Source organism: Nomascus leucogenys, chromosome 16, assembly GCF_006542625.1.
Source record: "Nomascus leucogenys isolate Asia chromosome 16, Asia_NLE_v1, whole genome shotgun sequence".
NCBI lineage: Eukaryota > Metazoa > Chordata > Mammalia > Primates > Hylobatidae > Nomascus > Nomascus leucogenys.
The window spans coordinates 10,209,661-10,229,499 of NC_044396.1; the positions used below are offsets into that span (position 1 = coordinate 10,209,661).

Genomic DNA, 19,839 nt, shown 5'->3' on the forward strand with positions numbered 1-19,839 from the left:
CCCTATGTGACTCAAAATCAGCACTTCCTTCCATTTGACCATGCATCATTTTTTTTTTTTTCCCCTGAGATGGAGTCTGGCTCTGTTGCCCAGGCTGGAGTGCAGTGGTGCAATCTCAGCTCACTGCAATCTCCACCTCCTGGGCTCAAATTATTCTCCTGCCTCAGCCTCCCAAGTAGCTGAGATTACAGGTGTGCACCACCATGCCCAGATAATTTTTGTGTCTTTAGTAGAAATGGGGTTTTCCCATGCTGGCCAGCTAGGCTGGTCTCGAACACCTGACCTCAGATGATCCACCCACTTTGGCCTCCCAAAGTGTTGGAATTATAGGCATGAGCCACTGTGCCTGGCCTGACCATGTATCACTTTTCATACTGCAAAAATGATTAGGCAAAGAGCTCTAAAATCATGGGGAACAACATGCAATTAACTGATTTCCTATGTCCCTTCCCCAGGGATCATGAAACTATCTGATAGGGCTTTTCCATTCTTTTTGTTTCAAGACAATGTCTCAGTCTGTCCTTCAGGCTGAAGTGCAAGCAGCATGATCATGGCCACAGTTCACTGCAGCCTCAACCTCCTGGGCTCAAGTTATCCTCCCATCTCAGCCTCCTGAGTAGCTGGGACTACAGGAACATGCCATCGTGCCCAGCTAATTTTTAAATTTTGCACAGAGATGAAGTCTCACTATGTTGCCCAGGCTGCTCTCTAACTTCTGAGCTCCAGCGATCCTCCTGTCTCCCCTTCTTCCAAGGTGCTGGGATTATAGGCATGAGCAACTGCCCCTGGTGCCCTCTCCATTTCTAGTAACCCATGTGTTTAACTTTATGTCAATCTTCTACACATAAAGCTTCAAGAAACAGAATTACTTAGGTAGAGTTTATAAAGAATGCCAATGAGATACACCAAAAGAAACAGCTGATTCTTTGGGATAAAAATCCCCCTTCCTTCCTATTTTAATCTCCCTTGGAATGTAGCAAAAATCTTAACTGCTTATTAAAAGTACACGATGGACATAAAGCAACCATATGCAAAACAGCTGAATGCATGGTTAGGAATGTTGGAAGCTCAAGTCTGTTTGTCCCCCATTCCTCTTGGCCTAAGATGCTGATTTTATCAGGACTGGGGTATTAAAAACACTGTGTGTAAAACAAGCCACAAAGCCTACTCCTACTCTCCGTGCAATTGCTGGCAAGTCTAAGTCGCCACAGGTGCAGGTTGGGATGGGAGGCACCAAGGAAACATGACCCTGATTCAGTGCCCCCGCTTAGCTGTAACAATAGTTAATCAGAACTGCCTGGCATCTTCCTGAAAAAGACTTTCAATAGGGGCCAGTATGCTTCGCTTCACCCAGAAGTTTTCTCAAGCATCTTCAAAGATGCTGAAGTACTCTTTCCCAGTGGGACTAAGAACCAGCAGAACAGATACACTTTCTCTCAAGATGTCTCTCCAGCAGAACTTTTCCCCATTTCTAAGGCCTTGGCTTTCCTCATTTCCAGTGTATATGAGCAAGACACAGTGCTATCATACATCCCCCTGCAGCTTTAAAAAGCAGCAGAAGCAAGCACTTCCAGCCAGGCCACCAAGCACCATCACTTACCTAACTGACAGCCCAAAGTCAGCATTATATGTAACTCTGGCAGGACTAATCCCTTTCATTGCTCCACCACTGGTCATGCTGATGACAAAAACTTATATTCCCATATTAGCTTTTACTCAGATGGCTTATGGAGCCAGTTTCCTATCTTTCTTGGGTGGGATCAGATGGGGTTTTGCTCTACCAGAAGTAGTCCAGCCAAACCAGACTACCTTAATTTAGCTAGCAGTACAGCTCCTCTTTTCTTTTCATGGTTTGCCTTCCTTATTTCTGTAAGATTTAGTGAAGCCATAGTCACAGTAACAATGGGTATGGGGGTAGCTTTACACCTTGAACTTTTTCTCTTACCACATTATCCCAACTGGTTTAAAGCCCTGAGGATAGTAGTCACTTTATTGGCCACTTTTTCATTTATAACCACTTTGGTAGTTAAAAGTAGTTTTCCAGAAAAAGGACATAAGAGACCTGGTCAAGTATAAAAAATATAAAAATACACTGTAGATAACATTTGTATGCCGGCTACACCTTTTTCTACTTCTGTTTGGCTTTTTCCCCCCACCCCAATGGTAATTTATACTTCACAGATTGTTCTTCATTTCTAGAAATTGTTATTTCATAGTAATTACTTGAGCAAAAGCTTGAAAATCCCTGACAAGTACTTTTCATCTCATAGTGTATTAGTTTTCACTCAGTCATTTTATGAATAATATAGTTATCCACTTAAACATTTCAATATTTTAACCGTCTTGAAAATTAAAATAAAAGATTAAAAATCCCCACCCCCTCCCCCCCAAAAAAGCCTACTCCTTAGGCTGAACTGGATGCATCTGCCTGGCCATATGTGTAGGGAAATGTCCTCAGACAAAGTCACAAGGTCATCTTGGATGTGGGCAAACCTCATTCTAATTGCAAAAGACTTAATTTATAGCACATTCAATAAGGAACCAACAGGAGAGTTGCTGACTTTGGAACATAGGAATATATAAAAATCCCTTGCAATTCAGGTAGTCAAGGTAAAAAGTGCATACAAGGAAGGCAATCCTCATTTTTCTGAAAATGTTTACATTTTAAAAGGTGACTAGACATACTTGGAAGTTCAAAGCAGTAGGATGTAGCTTGCAGGGAAAGGAAAACCCTTTTCCATGTTGTTAGGCAAAAAGTATATCAAATATATCCCAATTCCACTTGATAAAGTCAGTTGGATGACCTCCTTGAACCAAGCTAGGGCAGAACACTTAGTAAAAGCGGGCCCTGGGTGGGGATGTGAATCCAAGAGAAGAGGGGCACCAGATCCCATGCAGCGCCAAACATATCCGTTCCACCCTCTAACACATACAAGGCACGTCGCCCCATGTCCCCGGACACAAGATCCACAAGAACAGTCAGCAGATGGTCACTGCTACCACAGCCTGGTGCTTTCTAATGGTCTTAATTCAAGCGATGGAGAAAATCCTTTACCACCAAACACAAACTGTCATTGAACTTGTCATAAAGGATGCTGTGGGGGAAATTCTTGTAACACATATATAAGGACTTCTGTTTACCTAATTAGAACAATGATTACACAATTGACATTCCTGTTTCCGTAAGGTTTTGTTCTCTATGCTGGAATGGCTGAAGAAAAAGTTATCTATTTTTGGTTTTATTTTACATTTTCAAAAGAGATGGAACAGAGAGAAAAATGCCCAACTTCGGGGCCCAGCAGGTACAAAAGCAGACTTCTCTGACTCTAGGTCCATCAGATTTAGGGGAAGTTTCAATGCCTAGGGAAGGTTAGTGAAGCCCGTTATATCCCCAATCATACAGGAAGAATTCTACAGTTAATCTATCACAGTGTTCTAGCAAAGCATATGTTGAAAACTACAGTTTTCAATCTAACATCTAAATTTTAAAAAGTAGCATTTCAGCAACAAACAAGCTCAGAGAGCTCATCGCAAAAGTAAATAACAGAACTATTGCTCAGATGTCTGCAAAGTCAAGCTGCTGCCCTCAGCTCCGCCCACTTGAAGGCTTAGGCAGACACGTAAGGTGGCGGCGGCTCCTTGGCAGCACTATTCACAGTGGCATCATCATACGGGGGTAGCAGCACCTGAGAAGAAAGAGGGACGGCAAGAGTTAGTGTTTAAAGAGCACATATGTTCCCTGAGGTTTAGCTTTTACTGAACTTTTATGCAACTAAACATGTTCCACAACTTGTACCAAGTTCAATTTTCTAGCAAGTGGATACACTTCATTAAAAGACTTTTTGAATCCTTAAAGCAGCAAATGGAAAGCGACTCTCAAGCCCTGAGTTTTTCTAACCCTGTCCATGTGTACCTGGATGGCCAGAGGTCGGTGACTCTAGAAGAAATGGCTCTGAAGAGGAAAAAAGACCCCTAGGTGAGTGTGTCTGTGTGCACAAATAGGGCAGGCACTTGATTGACTACAGTAACCACTCATGGTGAGAACTGCAAAGTGCTGTGAAAACGCCAAGCTTTTGGTATCAGCCTGGATTCAAAGCCTGGGTCAGTCACATTTTATCAGCATAGCCTTCGGTAAGTTACTTAACATCAGTTTCCATGTCTATGAAATAAGGATACCTCAGAGTTGGCGGTCTATACACTGGCTGATTTCGGCTTTCTTGGAGTAGAAAATGGAATACAGAATAGTTATATCACCCTTCATTCAGTAAACTAACATTTATTATGCATCTAGTATGTAATAGTCATTGTGAGTACAAGATAATTGAGACAGAAGACAGTCCCTGCCCTTTAGGAGTTCAGAGAAGAGAAGACAAAATAAAACCTCACCCACCTCAAGTGATTTGTGGAAAGGGAAAGACTATTCACAAACAAAACCACACTTGGTTAGATTTTCTATCAGGGATATCACTTATGCTTGAAGTGGTATTCATCAATTTTGTTAATTTTCATTTATCTGTCCCTTTAGCTCCTACCAGAACAACACTAAAATTTTGTTAAGTTTTTGTCACATTGCACACACACACACACACCTCCTTTCTAGCTCTACACACTTCATTACTTCTCTCCTCCTAGTCTTGGAGCTCCTGTGGGGCTGAAGCCAGGTCTCACTTCCCCGAGGGTGGGCCAGTGCCTATCTGACAGCAGGAACTCAGATGTTTGCGGAGTGACGGAGGTGCCATTTAGGCCGGCCCCCGAAAAGCCTGTACGGTTCCTTTAGCCACCTAGGAAGAGGGCACCTGTACTGGCTAGGGTCCAATCAGAACACAGAAGCCACACAGTGATGTGAACACAGTTTAATGAAGAATTATTAACAGGGGACTGAGAAACGGGGAACTGACTAATGGGGGAAAAAGAGCACTAATGGATACGAAGATTGAAGGATGGCACTCAGGGAAGGAACAAGCTAGAACAGAGGTCCCCAAGGCTGGGCTGAGACACGACTGGGGAGGGTGTGGCTGAAGCCCACTGGACAGTGGAGAAGCTTCCGGCTGAACCAGGTAGAGACCAGTGTGCACAGAATCACCTGCGGGAAGCCGTTCCCGGGAGCCGCCGCCCGCTCTAGAAACCGCCTGAGAGGCGCTGCCGCCGCTGTCTCCGCTCGCAGTGGGCCCTGGGGAGCACTGCCAACAAGATCTCAACACTGCAGAAACACACAGGAACCGGGGCGGCGGGCAGCGGGGTGGAGGAGCGAGGGTGGCGGCTTTCCTCCTCCAGCGCCCCCTACTGGCCTGGCTGAACAGGGTCAGGAGGTGAAGGAGGAGTATCCTCAAGGCCCAGCCCACGTCAAGCTAAATGGGACTCTGGAGCTGTGATGCAAGAAGCAGATAACTGGCCAGCAACACACAGGCAAAGGCAATGAGCCAGAGTCGCGCCCGCCAGCTCCCCGGCCTTTGTTCCTGAAAGAGGTTAGTGATCTTTGCCTATATGCTAAATACTTTATATGTCAGGTATTACCCAAGGTACAGACTCTGGGGCAAATGTTCAGCGTTGCCCACGTGGAAAAGGAATGGAGTAGGCAAGATACACTCAGTACAGAACACATGCCTGAGGCAAGGAAGCACAGCAGGAAACCAAGTCCAACAAACCAGCACCCACTGAGCACCTAGGTGTCCAGGGCACTCACTCACAGCGACTTGAACCTGAAAACATGTCACTGTCTGTTCAGGGGCCTGCAATCTAGCAGAAGGCAGACACAGGTAAAACTCAACATGAGCAATGGGTGGATGCAGACAAGTTAGGAAAGTACAGACAAAGACAACCAATTTAGGCTGGGGAGTCAAGGAAGGCCTCTCAGTAGGATGACCAGGCGTGCAGTAAAGAGGATGACATTCCAGTAGGGAGTTAAGAGGGAAGCAGGCCACAGGGCACTTTCTGGGAACCGCAAGGTGTTTGCTACAGTGAACACTGAAGGGAGAATGTTGCAGAGATGAAGTTGGAAAGATAGGCACAGGTCAGCACATGAAGAGAGCCTCATGGTTGACCTTCACAAGTTCTAGCCAGTATCTAACAACAACATCTCCCACTAGCAATTCCAAAAGTGTCAGCTTGAGCTGCGGGAAGAAAAAAGTATTCTCTAAAACAAAGCAACAGCTGTCTTCTCTGCGTGTGCATATTTGACTTTAGGACTGAGCCCCCAGCGCACATATGTGTGTGTGCATTAGATACAGCAACTTATAAAAAGTGGAAACAGCTGTGACCAGCACCAGAAATACTAATTTTAGCATGACTGAGCTTCAACACAATGCCCCACTACTGCATTAAACAATTAACTGATTCATATACTTATCCTTAGATAAACTATCCTAAAACACAGTAGAGCTACTTAAATGTTTAAAACATAGAGATGGGGTCTTGCCACATTGCCCAGGCTGGCGTAGAACTCCTGGCCTCAAGTGATCCTCCTACTTCAGCCTCCCAAAGTGTTGGGATTACAGGCATGAGCCACTGTGCCCGACCTGTAGAGCTACTTAAAAGGTAAAAATCAGCTATCACATCCACCATTTTTTTTCTGAGCAAAACACAATATTCAAATCAAAATCTCCAAAATGTTCACAGAAGATTAATATAAAATATTCTTGAAAAAAAAATGGTGCTGCAAATCTGCCTTTTGTCAAAATAAAACTTTCACATTACATTTGGCAGTCTGTCACTATTTGTTATTCACCTTCAAACTCATTTTAAAGTTTCATTTTAAATCAATGTTTTAAATATTTGGGTTTTTTTTTTTGTTTTGAGACAGAGTCTTGCTCTGTCACCCAGGCTGGAGTGCAGTGGCGCAATCTCGGCTGAGTGCAACCTCTGCCTCCTGGGTTCAAGCGATTCTCCTGCCTCAGCCTCCCAAGTAGCTGGGATTACAGACATGCACCACCACACCCGGCTAATTTTTTGTTTTAGTAGAGATGGGGTTTTGCCACGTTGGCCAGGCTAGTCCAGAACTTCTGCCCTCAGGTGATCCAACTGCCTCAGCCTCCCAAAGTACAGGGATTATAGGCGTGAGCCACCATGCCCAGCCACTACTTTAGTATTTTGATAGTCTTTTCTTTCAAATATTCTATTGCCTTGGACCCTTAATCCAAAGCTTAAGATGCTTGGAGAAGAATTTCTCCTTTCATTAAAGTTTCTAACACACTCCCTTGTTTTCACTTTTCCTTCAACACATACTAAATACTGATTGCAAAATATTCTCCAGATGACGCCTTTGGACTACTTTCAAAGGTTCTCCACATGGGACTAGTTTCAAATCCTTGTAGGGGCAGCATCATCTTTGTATCTAAGTGATGCTGATATTATTGGAAGGGCTGGTGAAGGAAGCATTGCCACAGTTTCTACTGCAGTATATTCACTACAAACACTTGCTATTTTTCTTTTCTACAAGGATCGGTCAAGTATAACAAAATCTGAGAAAATAACCATAGGATCAGTGAACACAGAATGTGCCCATTAAGATGCCACAGAACAAAACTGGTGACAACTCTATTATTTCGACATTTGTGGAAGCTGGTGTTAGTTAAAACCACTCTTTTTGTTTTTAAAAACTTGACCATTCACAATGAATGACCAAAAATAATCTCTCAGAACTAAGAATATAGGTCATGTCCTATTTCTGAAGTCACTTCCTGACAAGCAGCAGCTACTCAAGGAGCATCTAGATAAACATAATCATGAGTTTAAAACCGCAACCACAGACTGCTTTAGGTCAAGCAATGCTTAATACAACCAAATTCTAATCTAAGTTCAGTTTCTTGGAGTTGGTTTTAACATGAGTTCAGCTACAGAATGGCTGGATGACAGCAGAACTCGCTTCCACACAAAAGGAAAAATCCCTCTTGCTAATGACCTCAGAAGTTCATTAGGAAGATTGCCCTCTATCTATATATAATGTCTCTTCTATTGAAGTTCTTATGCTAGGTGACAGCCTACATAACATGTGGGAAAGAAACTCATCATTCATTTCAATTCAACTTAACAAAGATTCAGAGTGTTACCAGAGGTAACTTCATTCTTCTCAGCTACATCAACATATAGAACAGCTGGGGGGAGAAATAAATCAAAGGTTGCAAAATTTGACATCCTAGAATAAAAGTGATTCCAACTAGGCAAAAATCTACAAGACATTAATAATTTGGGGAAACTGGCTGGGTACAGTAGCACATGCCTATAATCCCAACAGTCTGGGAAGTTGAGTGAGGTGGGTCTATGTTTGAACCCATGAGTTCCAGACTACCCTGGGCAAAATAGCAAGACTCCATCTCTATTTAAATTTTAAAATATTTTTGGGAAAACGAATGCACTCCATCAAATAATAATAAATAACAAAATGCTCAGGAGGGAAGAACTATTTATTGGTAAAAATAGAAAATATTTAGGCCGGACACGGTGGCTCACGCCTGTAATTCCAGTACTTTGGGAGGCTGAGGCAGGCGATCACCTGAGGTCGAGAGTTCAAGACCAGCCTGACCAACATGGAGAAACCCTGTTTCTACTAAAAATACAAAATTAGCTGGGCGTTGTGGTGCATGCCTGTAATCCCAGCTACTCGGGAGGCTGACGCAGGAGGATTGCTTGAACCCAGGAGGCAGCGGCTGTGGTGAGTCTGAGATCGCGCCATTGCACTCCAGCCTGGGCAACAAGAGCGAAACTCTGTCTCAAAAAAAAAAAAAAATTGGATACTCTGGTTAGAACTGAACTTTTACTGTAATATTAGTTAAGTCACTAAAGGCTTATTTAGAATTCTACTGTTGCTAGCATTACATTCCCCTAAAACACGAAGTATAAATTACACAAGGGTCTTCAGATATTCATAAAAATATATCACAAAACGTTGAAAGATATGATTGTGTTGGTGCAGTGGCTCACACCTGTAACTCCAACACTTTTGGAAGCCAAAGCAGGAGGACTGCTTGAGCTCAGGAGTTCCAGAACAGTGTGGATAACATAGCAAGACCCTGTCGCTACAAAAAATACAAAAATTAGCCTTAGGAGGCTGAGGTGAGAGGACTGTTTGAGCCCAAGGAATTGAGGCTTCAGTGATACATGATCGTACCACTGCACTCCAACCTGGGTGACAGAGCAAGACCCTGTCGGAGGGGAGGGGAGGGGAGGGGAGGGGAGGGGAGGGGAGGGGAGGGGAGGGGAGGGAGGGGAGGGGGAAAAGGAAAAGGAAGGAAAAGAGAAAAGAAAGAAAGAAAAAAGATATGCTGATTGTGATCATGGGTTCTTGGGGATCCACAAATGGCCTGCAAGGATCTACCAGTCCCCTGAAATTGCAGGCCAAATTTTCCATCTATGTGTTTATTTTCCTGGGGAGGGTGTCTAGAGTTTCCAATGAGACCCTCAAAGAACCATCCTTGGAGATTTTGAGGTCTAACACTGGGTGTGGGGGGCAGTATGAAGCACAAGGTAATTGCACCATAAGTCTGTTCATGGTCCCCTACATCCTAAGAAGGGTGAGGTAAAGCTATAAGTAAATCAATGCCCAGATGACAACTGTGTGGCCCCTTGTCTGGCCTGGAACGGGGTGAGGAGAAGTCTCAGGAAAGAGAACTGATGAAGTTGGGCCGGGCGCGGTGGCTCACGCCTGTAATCCCAGCACTTTGGGAGGCCGAGGCGGGCGGATCACGAGGTCAGGAGATCGAGACCATCCTGGCTAACATGGTGAAACCTCGTCTCTATTAAAAAAAAATACAAAAAAAAAAAAATTAGCCGGGCGAGGTGGCGGGCGCCTGTAGTCCCAGCTACGCGGGAGGCTGAGGCAGGAGAATGGCGTGAATCCCGGGGGGCGGAGCCTGCAGTGAGCCGAGATCGCGCCACTGCACTCCAGCCTGGGTGAAAGAGCGAGACTCCTTCTCAAAAAAAAGAGAACTGACGAAGTGTCTTATAGAATCAAACCTTTGGAAAATAGTATTATTAATATTAATAGTTAATATTAATAAACTGACAGCTCTGATAGCCACTTAGAAAAGCCTGGGACTAGGTAAAAGGTAAAAAAACAAAACAAAACAAAATCTTAGGATCTAAAAAAAACAAAGCAAGAGTTAGTTTGGGAAAATCAAGAGTTGTATGAGAAAGGGAATGTACACTACAGAACTCTGCACTGAACAATATTCATATATTCGCAAAGGCAAAGTAAACACTAGCTGATGATGCAGGCAAAACGTGATGAAACTACACGAGGAGGATAAAGCAGCGGAGAAAATGGGGGAAGAGTGAGAGTTACATCCTATTCAAAAGGCATCTCACATTGATCATCAGCAACTAGCAAAGCAGACTATTACTTTTAAATATGAAAGTAAGTACAGAAGAAATGAGTGAAAGAGTTAAGGGTGCTTTCTGCTGGGGTGAAAAAGTGGAGGATGGGGGAGGGAGTGATGGGACGATTAAAAAACCTTTTGATTCTATGATTTTTAGGGATGTGTGCAATATGGTGTTAAAAGCAACATTTTAAAAATAAAAAGATAATCATGGCAGTCAAAATGAAAGAGGAAGTCAGTCATCATGGGGAGGCTTTCAGCCCGAGGATGTGGGCAGACAAAGACTACCCATTCCTTCGGCCTTCCCAGCTGGCAGGTGAGTTGTAAGCTTTTACCTATGAGCTTCTGCAAGGGCCTGGGAAACAACCTAACTTGTCAAAGAGGCGACTTTCAACACAAGGAAGTAGGGCCTGAACACGTGCAGTACAGACACTAAATAAAGCAAGGGGGAGTACCGTGCTGTTCGAAGTCATTGCCTTGGAGCTGACGTGTTTTCATACAGAAGTCTTCCAGTCTTGTGAAACCCCACCTCCACAATGAGACGTAATCTAGAAGTACCCAAAACCCCAATGGAAACTACAGAACTAGGATGCCAGCTGTTTCAGGATGGTGGGAACATGTTAATACCAATGAATTCCACAAGCATGAGCTCACTGCTGAACTTCTTTGCTTGTGAAGTGAGTTCTAGTATTAGAACAGCATTGGCGGGATGCAGAAGCTCACACTTGTAATCCCGGCACTTTGGGAGGCCAAGGCAGGCAGATCGTTTGAGCCCAGGAGTTCGGGACCAGCCTAGGCCACATAGCAAGACCCCATCTCAACAACAACAAAAAAGAAAAATTAGCTGGGTGTGGTGGTACGTGCAAGTAATCCCAGCTACTTGGGAGACTGGGGTGGGAGGATCACTTGAGCCCTGGAGGGTTGAGGCTGCAGTGAGCCATGATCATGCCACTGCACTCCAGCCAGTATGACAGAGACCCCCCTTCTCCCCATCCTGCTCCCCCCACCCCCCAAAATCATCATGCAAAATAAGACAACTGAGTGTTAAAATCACCCAGAAATAAGGCAAAATGGAAATTTATTGGGTTATAAGGTTTTTATTTCTACATATACACAGATAGACAAAAAGCGAAAGAGGAGAAGATGTCAGTTTCTTTTCTAGTAGTAAACTAAAATAGGAATTTATAGAATGGATGTTTGTATAAATGACAGCAGGTAATACTCTATATAAATAACAGCTTCAGCTACTATTCTTCAAGACTTTAGCAACTGTTTTGTAAGCAAATGATTTATTGATTTATTTATTTGAGGTGGAGTTTCGCTCTTGTTGCCCCAGGCTGGAGTACAAAGGCGCAATCTTGGCTCATGCAACCTCCGCCTCCTGGGTTCAAGGCATTCTCCTGCCTCGGCCTCCCAAGTAGCTGGGATTACATGCGCCCGCCACCACACCTGGCTAATTTTTGTATTTCTAACAGAGACAGAGTTTCACCATGTTGGCCAGGCTGGTCTCAAACTCCTGACCTCAGGTGATCTGCTCGCTTCAGCCTCCCAAAGTGCTGGGATTACAGGTGTGAGCCACTGTGCCTGGCCAGCAAGTGATTTATTTTCCACTATAGTTTGTTAAATATAAGTTTTGGGTTTTTGTTATTGTTGTTGTTTTGTTTTTTGTGGGTTTGAGAAGGAGTCTCAGTCCAGTGGCGCAATCTCGGCTCACTGCAATCTCTGCCCCCCAGGTTCAAGTGATTCCCCTGCCTCAGCCTCCTGAGTAGCTGGGACTACAGGCGCACACCACCATAGCCAGCTAATTTTTTGTATTTTAGTAGAGACGGGGTTTCACCATGTTGGCCAGGATGGTCTTGATCTCTCGACCTCATGATCCACCCGCCTCAGCCTCCCGAAGTGCTGGGATTACAGGCGTGAGCCACCGCGCCTGGCCAAATGTAAGTTTTAATTTAGATATTACGAAAGGGCCGGACGCGGTGGCTCACGCCTGTAATCCTAACACTTTGGGAGGCAGAGCCGGTAGAATCGCTTGAGGTCAAAACGTAGAGACCAGCCTGGCCAAGATGGTGAAACCTCTTCTCTAAATATGAAATATAAAATTTAGCCGAGTGTGGTGGCATATGCCTGTAGTCCCAGCTACTGAGGAGGCTGAGGCATGGGAATTGCTTGAACCCAGGAGGTGGAGGTTGCAGTAAGCCAAGACTGCACCACCACACTCCAGCCTGGGTGAGAGAGCGAGACTCTGTCTTTAAAAAAAAAAAAAAAGATATTATATAAGGGAGCACTAAAACTTTTGCAGGAAAAAGATATCCTTACAAAAACCCCAAAGATTAGGCCGGGCGTGGTGGCTCATGCCTGTAATCCCAGCACTTTGGGAGGCTGAGGCGGGCGGATCACAAGATCAGGAGTTAGAAACCAGCCTGGCCAACACGGTGAAACTGTCTCTACTAAAAATGCAAAAATTAGCTAGGCGTGGTGGTGGGCGCCTGTAATCCCAGCTACTCTGGAGGCTGAGGCAGGCGAAACGCTTAAACCCAAGAGGCGGAACTTGTAGTGAGCTGAGATCGCGCCAGTGCACTCCAGCCTGGGCAACACAGCAAGACTCTGTCTCAAAAACAAAAACAACAACAAAAAAACAAAGATTAGGTACTCCTGTTTGCCGGCCCTCTTGCAGGAGGGAATAGTTCAATTCAGATCTATCCAAGCCAAAAGCAGGGGCTACTGAACAATCTGGAATGTTTCAGATAGCTGTCCTACAGTTGCCTAGAAAACTCAGCCTAAATTTCTAGTAAGGCTGGGGTTGGTAAACTATGCGTGCCAAATAGGGCCTGTCACCATTTTATTGTATGGCCTGAGAGCTAAGAACTTTTTAAATGTCATTTCATGGTTGAAGGAAAAAAAAATTCAAAAGAAAAATGTTTTGCGACATGTGAAAATCATAGAAATTCCAAATTCAGTGCCCATAAGTAAAGCTTTATCAGGACCTAGCCACATTCATTCACATATACTGTCTACAGCTGCTTTCCAGCTTCATCAGCAAAGTCGAATAGTTGCGATAGAGACTATATGGCCCCCAAAACCTGAAATGTAAGTATGCCTTTGCCTGCACTAAGGAAAAGCGCTGCCCTTAATTGTGACCTTGGAAGATGTGATGTCAGATGAGAAAGTACAGTCTCCAAGCAGTCTCATTATTTAAGGGCACTTAAGTCTTCCAAAGGTCCATTCCAATTAATCCCAAGTAGCCAAAATATGTTTTGTTTTCCACCATGTAAAACCCTCAATCACCTATAATGCATCTTGTTTAAAATATGCAGTGTTTACATCAGATATTTATCTTAAATTGGTCACATCATATTTGTCTATTTTGATGTGAGATTACTTAAGCCAAACAGGAAAGGGGAGATAAGTGAATTATGAACCTCTTGTGAGTAACTGGAATAACCATTTGGGCATTTGGGATCGAATAATCAGAAATACAAACTCTGGGCTTATCTTTAAGATATCTGGTCGCAGTGGCTCACGCCTGTAATCCCAGTACTTTGGGAGGCCGAGGCAGGTGGATCACCCGAGGTCAGAAGTTCAAGACCAGCCTGGCCAACATGGTGAAACCCCACCTCTACTAAAACTACAAAAATTAGCTGGGCGTGATGGCAGGTGCCTGTAATCCCAGCTACTCAGGAGGCTGAGGCAGGAGAATCACTTGAACCCAGGAGGTGGAGGTTGCAGTGAGCCAAGATCATGCCATTGCACTCCAGCCTGGGCAACAAGAGTGAAAATCCGCCTCAGAAAAAAGAGAAAAATATCTAGAATAATTTTTCCAAACTTTTTAAATGCCCCACCTATGATATATACTATAAGTAAACACAGACACACAACTCTGTACCTTTATTCTAAAGTATACATTTTTGTACATCTTAACATCTCAGAATTTTGGCTGTGCACCCCGTCTGGGAAGTGAGGAGCGCCTCCGCCCGGCCGCCCACCGTCTGGGAAGTGAGGAGCGCCTCTGCCCAGCTACCCACCATCTGGGAAGTGAGGAGCGCCTCTGCCCGGCCGCTGTGCAACCTTCTAAGTGTGAAGTGACAGCCTTGTGTGTGATCGTTTCTGTCTTCCCCAAGTTTGCATTTTCAACATTAAAGTTTACTTTTTAATTAAAAAAAAAAAAAAAAGAATTTGGCTGTGCCTTTGTAACTGACAGCACCTCACAGTAAGAAGTACCTAAAATAATAGTGCTATTGACAAATGATAACATCTTGTCTTCAATGAACCTAAGACACTGGGAGATGAGAATATAAACACATTTTTGGGAGTTCTAATGAGAAACTCTCCTCTCACCTAGAGCAAGGAATTGTTTCCAAAGGCAAACAAGATAGAGGTAGATTTTTATCCTCAATTTACTGCAGAACTACTCTGTTTTCTTCACTTCATAATAGGAGGGAGCCATTATTAGTCTTAATTCTCAGCAAAGGAGCTATCTGAATTATTTGATACAGATTGTACTCAAAATAGAGAATTCACACCACAAATATTTTCAGTTGGGTCCAAAAATTATAAAATACCAATACAGTGGCCCAAACTGAAAGTTAAAATGGTTCTACACACTTAAGTATAATAGTTAAGTAAATATTGGATATTTAAATATCGAGGAAATGAAATAAGCAGTGTGCTATCACCTCGGTAATCCTATCAAAGGCATTTCAGCAGCTGCCTCTCCATGTTCCCGAAGGCTGAATGTGCTACGCCACCTACTGTACACATCTCCTTCACGACAACAACAGTTCCAGGGGGATCCAATCCCACCATGCCCAGCTGCTGCCGCAGAACGTGGGCAGGAAAAGGAGGGATGCAGGGACTGCTCATAACCTTGGATCTCACACTCCCATTTCACCTGCCTCCCCTACTCCACATCCTTCCCTGCCACCTCCCTTGCAATAATGGAAAGGGAAATACATTCCCAGAAACCTTTCCTAAAATGTAAAAACATAAAATTCCTTGCCTCATTTGTCCCTAGAGTAAAATCAATATGGACTCTGAGGCACGTTATTAAATAAGTTGTGTGTGTGTTTTATAGTAAAATGGTTCACAACGAAAACTAGGTTTGTTTGAAGCTTTCAGAACTTTAGGTTTCAAACATCCATGTGTTGATCTGACTGCTCTAGATGTCCTCTCAAATACACTCTGAGATCCCCCAGATGCAAAGCCTCCTAACGTTTACAAGTGCTCGTGTAGTCTTCTTGAATGCTGCTCTGGGATGAAATAACTGGAAAGTTATATGGCTCGGAGATAATTTCCAGCAGACCAGGACATTTAAAATTTTATTGTTGGTGGTCGGGCACAGTGGTTCACGCCTGTAATCCCAGCACTTTGGGAGGCCGAGGCAGGCGGATCACCTGAGGTCAAGAGTTCGCGATCAGCCTGGGCAACGTGGTGAAACCCTGTCTCTACTAAAAATACAAAATTAGCCGGGCATGGTGACACATGCCTGTAATCCCAGCTACTCGGGAGGCTGAGGCAGGAGAATCGCTTGAACCTGGGAGACGGAGGATGCAGTGAGCCGAGATCGCACCATTGCACTCCAGCCTGGGCAACAAGAGTAAATCTCCATCTCACCAAAAACAAAACAAAACAAAAAAAATTGTTGGAAGAATATTATGCAGAAGGAAAGAAATAGGAGCCGAGTTAATGTCACGTACTGTCAGCTTGAACCTCAGAATTACAGCCAAGGAAAAGGTTCTGGGAGAAAAATCTCAGGAGCATGTAGTCCAATCTCACCCATGATGCTTTGATATTGGAACCAACAGGTAAGTCTATCTGAAGCTGTGTGCACATATGACAACATTGGGAGAATGCAGGGACTGGGGTATGGGAAGCAGGACTGTGTAGCACAACTATATAGATAAGCAGCTGCCCGGGTATGCAAAATTTACTTTTAACCTTTCTTTTTCTTCCACCTCTTTTCTCTGAGTTACCCACCCCTCCCTTCCACCGTGTGAAAAGGTAAAAACTAGCAAACAAACAACAAACCAGAAAATCCCACTGCTTTTGAAGTTTCTGACTGTACTCGAGAAGAACTGTCCGAACGAAAAAGTGTCCACGTTTCATTCCTCATCCTGGGCAATACAGCCAGACACGGCGGTGAGAACACTTGGCCCCAGCTGCAGTCCCAACTGGACAACAGTTAGGAGGAGGTGACTGGGTCAGAACAGCCTGCAGCCAGGCTGATAAGGTTGTACTCCCCCTCCTGCCACTCAACTAGCAGGGTGACCTCGGGAAGTTACCCTCTTGGTGCCTCAGTTTCCTCTTTTGCAACACAGGAATTAATAGGACCTAGTATATGAAGGACTCTTGTGTGATTGAGTTAATCTATGTAAAGCATTCGGCACAAGGCCTGGTGGGTGGCAACTGCCACATGTCTGCAGAGAAACCTATGATACAAACACAAGAGTAGGGAGGTCTAAGAGATGCAGAGAGGAGTAGAGCATCAGTGCAGTCACTCAACCCTCACTGGATGGAACTGGTGGGCACACTGTTGAGGAAATGAAGGCATCAAAAGATGGCTGGGCCAGATGACGTTCAAGGTGTTACCCTATCCTGCAAGTACATGATTGTATATGTTAAGTGACAGTCACACACAAGAGAGCTCCTGTCATTCTAGTTCCCTCAATGATCTACCTCTGACAGCTCTCCCATCTGCCTGCCTCACTCCCGGCACTCCTGCCCTGGGCCAGACCTTCACTGCCTCTAACCCTGCCTCTGGAAACAATCTCCTAGTGCTCTCTCAGCTTATTTGCGATTTTACCAAATCTATTCCATATCAACCTGTCACTTTTGTTTTGGGCTTTTAAAATCAAAAGAAAAGAAAATGCTTGGAGAGATTATATAAATTACTAAATTATAAGGGAAAAGTGATACCTAAAATTGAGATATTAGTAATAAGATCTCTCTTCTAAACTTAGTAGGCAAGAAGCTTGAAAGCCAATAATGACAGGCTAGAGTTTCAAACTCTTCCAGTCCAATTCCTGAAGAATCTTCTTTCTCTCCCCTTCTTCCCTCACCGTCCCCTGGGCCCTCTGGTTCATTTATGCATATGACAGTGGTAAAAACTGTTTCGTTGTGAGCTGCTTTTAATGTACCTGAATTTGGTGTGTACAGGACTGAAAGGGATGCTACATTGATAGCCAACCCAGCAACTACTCTTAGGCAAAGCCTTCTTCAAACCATTTTGGAAAGTTAATTATGACAGGCTGGGCGCGGTGGCTCATGCTTATAATCCCAGCACTTTGGGAGGCCGAGCTGGGCGGATCACGAGGTCAGGAGATCGAGACCACGGTGAAACCCCGTCTCTACTAAAAATACAAAAAATTAGCCGGACGTGGTGGCGGGCGCCTGTAGTCCCAGCTACTAGGAGAGGCTGAGGCAGGAGAATGGCGTGAACCCAGGAGGCGGAGCTTGCAGCGAGCTGAGTCGCGCCACTGCACTCCAGCCTGGGTGAGAGCGAGACTCCGTTTCAAAAAAAAAAAAAAAAAAAGTTAATTATGACTTTTATGAAGGGAAAAAAAAAAACAGGACTCATTATGCAGTCAAGAACTTGTTTCTAACCATATCCAAACTATACTCGGAAGTAATAACCTACTTTTAAAAGTGCCACGAGTGCTTTGGGTGGCCGAGGCAGGTGGATCACCTGAGGTCAGGAGTTTCAGACCAGCCTGCCCAACGTGGTGAAACCCTGTCTCTAATAAACATACAAAAATTAGCCAGGCATAGTGGCATGTGCCTGTAGTCTCAGCTACTCAGGAGGCTAAGACAGGAGAATAACGTGAACCTGGGAAGCAGAGGCTGCAGTGAGCCAAGATCACGCCAACGTACTCCAGCCTGGGCAACAGAGACTCTGTCTCCCAAAAAAAAAAAAAGTGGCAGGAGGAAAAACATCAAATTTTTCATGCACAATTTTTTAAAGTCATTGCAACCACTACTAAATCTGACTCCACTCCCATTCCCCCTTAGTCAGGCAATACCTGTTTTGTGGTTTTTTGACAACCCAAGGTCAGCCTTAATTAATCTCAGGTGCCTCAAAGAGAATTTATTGAGAAATGGACACTGAGAAGATAACCTGGCCTTTGCCCCAGTCATCACTCACCTCATATGTGTGTGTGTATATATATATATATATATTTTTTTCTCTTTATGTTTATTTTCTGAAACCAAAGAAGCCACACTCACCTTTCTTCAATTGCGTTTTTCAAGCAGTTAGATGCAAAAGAAGGCCCCCACATAGCAAAATACTTTTTGAAGTTAAAACAATAAGTTTGCATATAACATTAATCTGGGTAAGAGCCTACAATATGACATGGCATAATAAATACTATGGAGTTAAAAATTTTCCTGTTTTCCCCTAAATAGGAATTTTCCTACATTAGCCAAGACTATGATTCTTTTATCTGGAATCAGAATTCTTAGATACCATTTTGGCTAAATATCAACCTCACTGCTTTTTGAGTGCCACAATTCCAGAGGAATCAGGTTCCCTACATTCAGATTTAACATAATACTGGCTCTTATCACCATCTGGGCCTTTATTAGTATTAGTAAACAAGGTCACATAGGTTTAAGAAATACTTTTTAAAACCTTAATTTATGGCCGGGTGCAGTAGCTCGTGCCTGTAATCCCAGCAATTTGGGAGGCCAAGGCAGGTGGATCACCTGAGGTCAGGAGTTCGAGACCAGCCTGACCAATATGGTGAAACCCTGTCTCTACTAAAAATACAAAAATTAGCCAGGCATGGTGGCGTGTGCCTGTAGTCCCAGCTACTCAGGAGGCTGAGGCAGGAGAATCACTTGAACCCAGGGGGTGGAGAGTGTAGTGAGCTGATGTATTGCTCCTATGTATTCCAGCTTGACAGAGCGAGACTCAAAAAAAAAAAAAAAAAAAAAAAAAAAACTTAATTTGAATAAAGCTTAATGTGAAAGAAACCTATTATCTTAATCTACATCGGCGGTCCCCGGTTTCATGGAAGACAATTTTGCTAAGGGGTTGATGGGTGGAGAGGGGGTGAGGGGGCATGTGTGATGATGGTTTCGGGATGAAACTCTTCCACCTCAGATCAAGCATTAGATTCTCAAATGGAGCATGCAGCCTAGATCCATTGCATGTGCAGTTCATAATAGGGTCTGTGCTCCTATGAAAAGGAAATGCTGCTGCTAATCTAATAAGTGGTGCTCAGGTTGTAATGCTTGCTTGCCCACTGCTCACCTCCTGCTGTGTGGCCCGGTGCTTGGGGACCCCTGATCTACAGGATTTGTATTTAAATGTTTTCCTCTTATGACCAAATTTTGGCAGGAGTGGAGAGTGTGGTATTACACAATATACACCCACCATGTGATTTTCATAACACTGCCCTAAAAGAAAGGGGGCTTCAAGGCACCACCAGCGGGCCCGCCCGAGGCAGCTGCCCGCCCGAGGCAGCTGCAGACTCAAAAAAGGGCACCTTGTTATATTTTAAATTTTCAAGGAAAATGTGCCAGCACT

At 44.1% G+C, this 19,839-nt stretch overlaps 1 protein-coding gene and 1 pseudogene across 1 annotated transcript in view; one reads left to right on the forward strand and one right to left on the reverse strand.

The window, feature by feature from the left end:
* The first annotated feature begins 1,288 nt into the window (after nucleotides 1-1,288).
* On the forward strand, nucleotides 1,289-2,076 carry LOC100579609 (annotated as a pseudogene).
* A 401-nt stretch (nucleotides 2,077-2,477) lies between these two features.
* LAPTM4B (lysosomal protein transmembrane 4 beta) overlaps nucleotides 2,478-19,839 on the reverse strand; it is an 81,637-nt gene continuing 64,275 nt past the window's right edge. Inside the window, exon 7 of the mRNA XM_030794989.1 lies at nucleotides 2,478-3,686. Within this exon, the coding sequence (XP_030650849.1) occupies nucleotides 3,609-3,686 (78 nt within the window). The 3' untranslated portion in view covers nucleotides 2,478-3,608. The remainder of the gene's footprint in view (nucleotides 3,687-19,839) is intronic.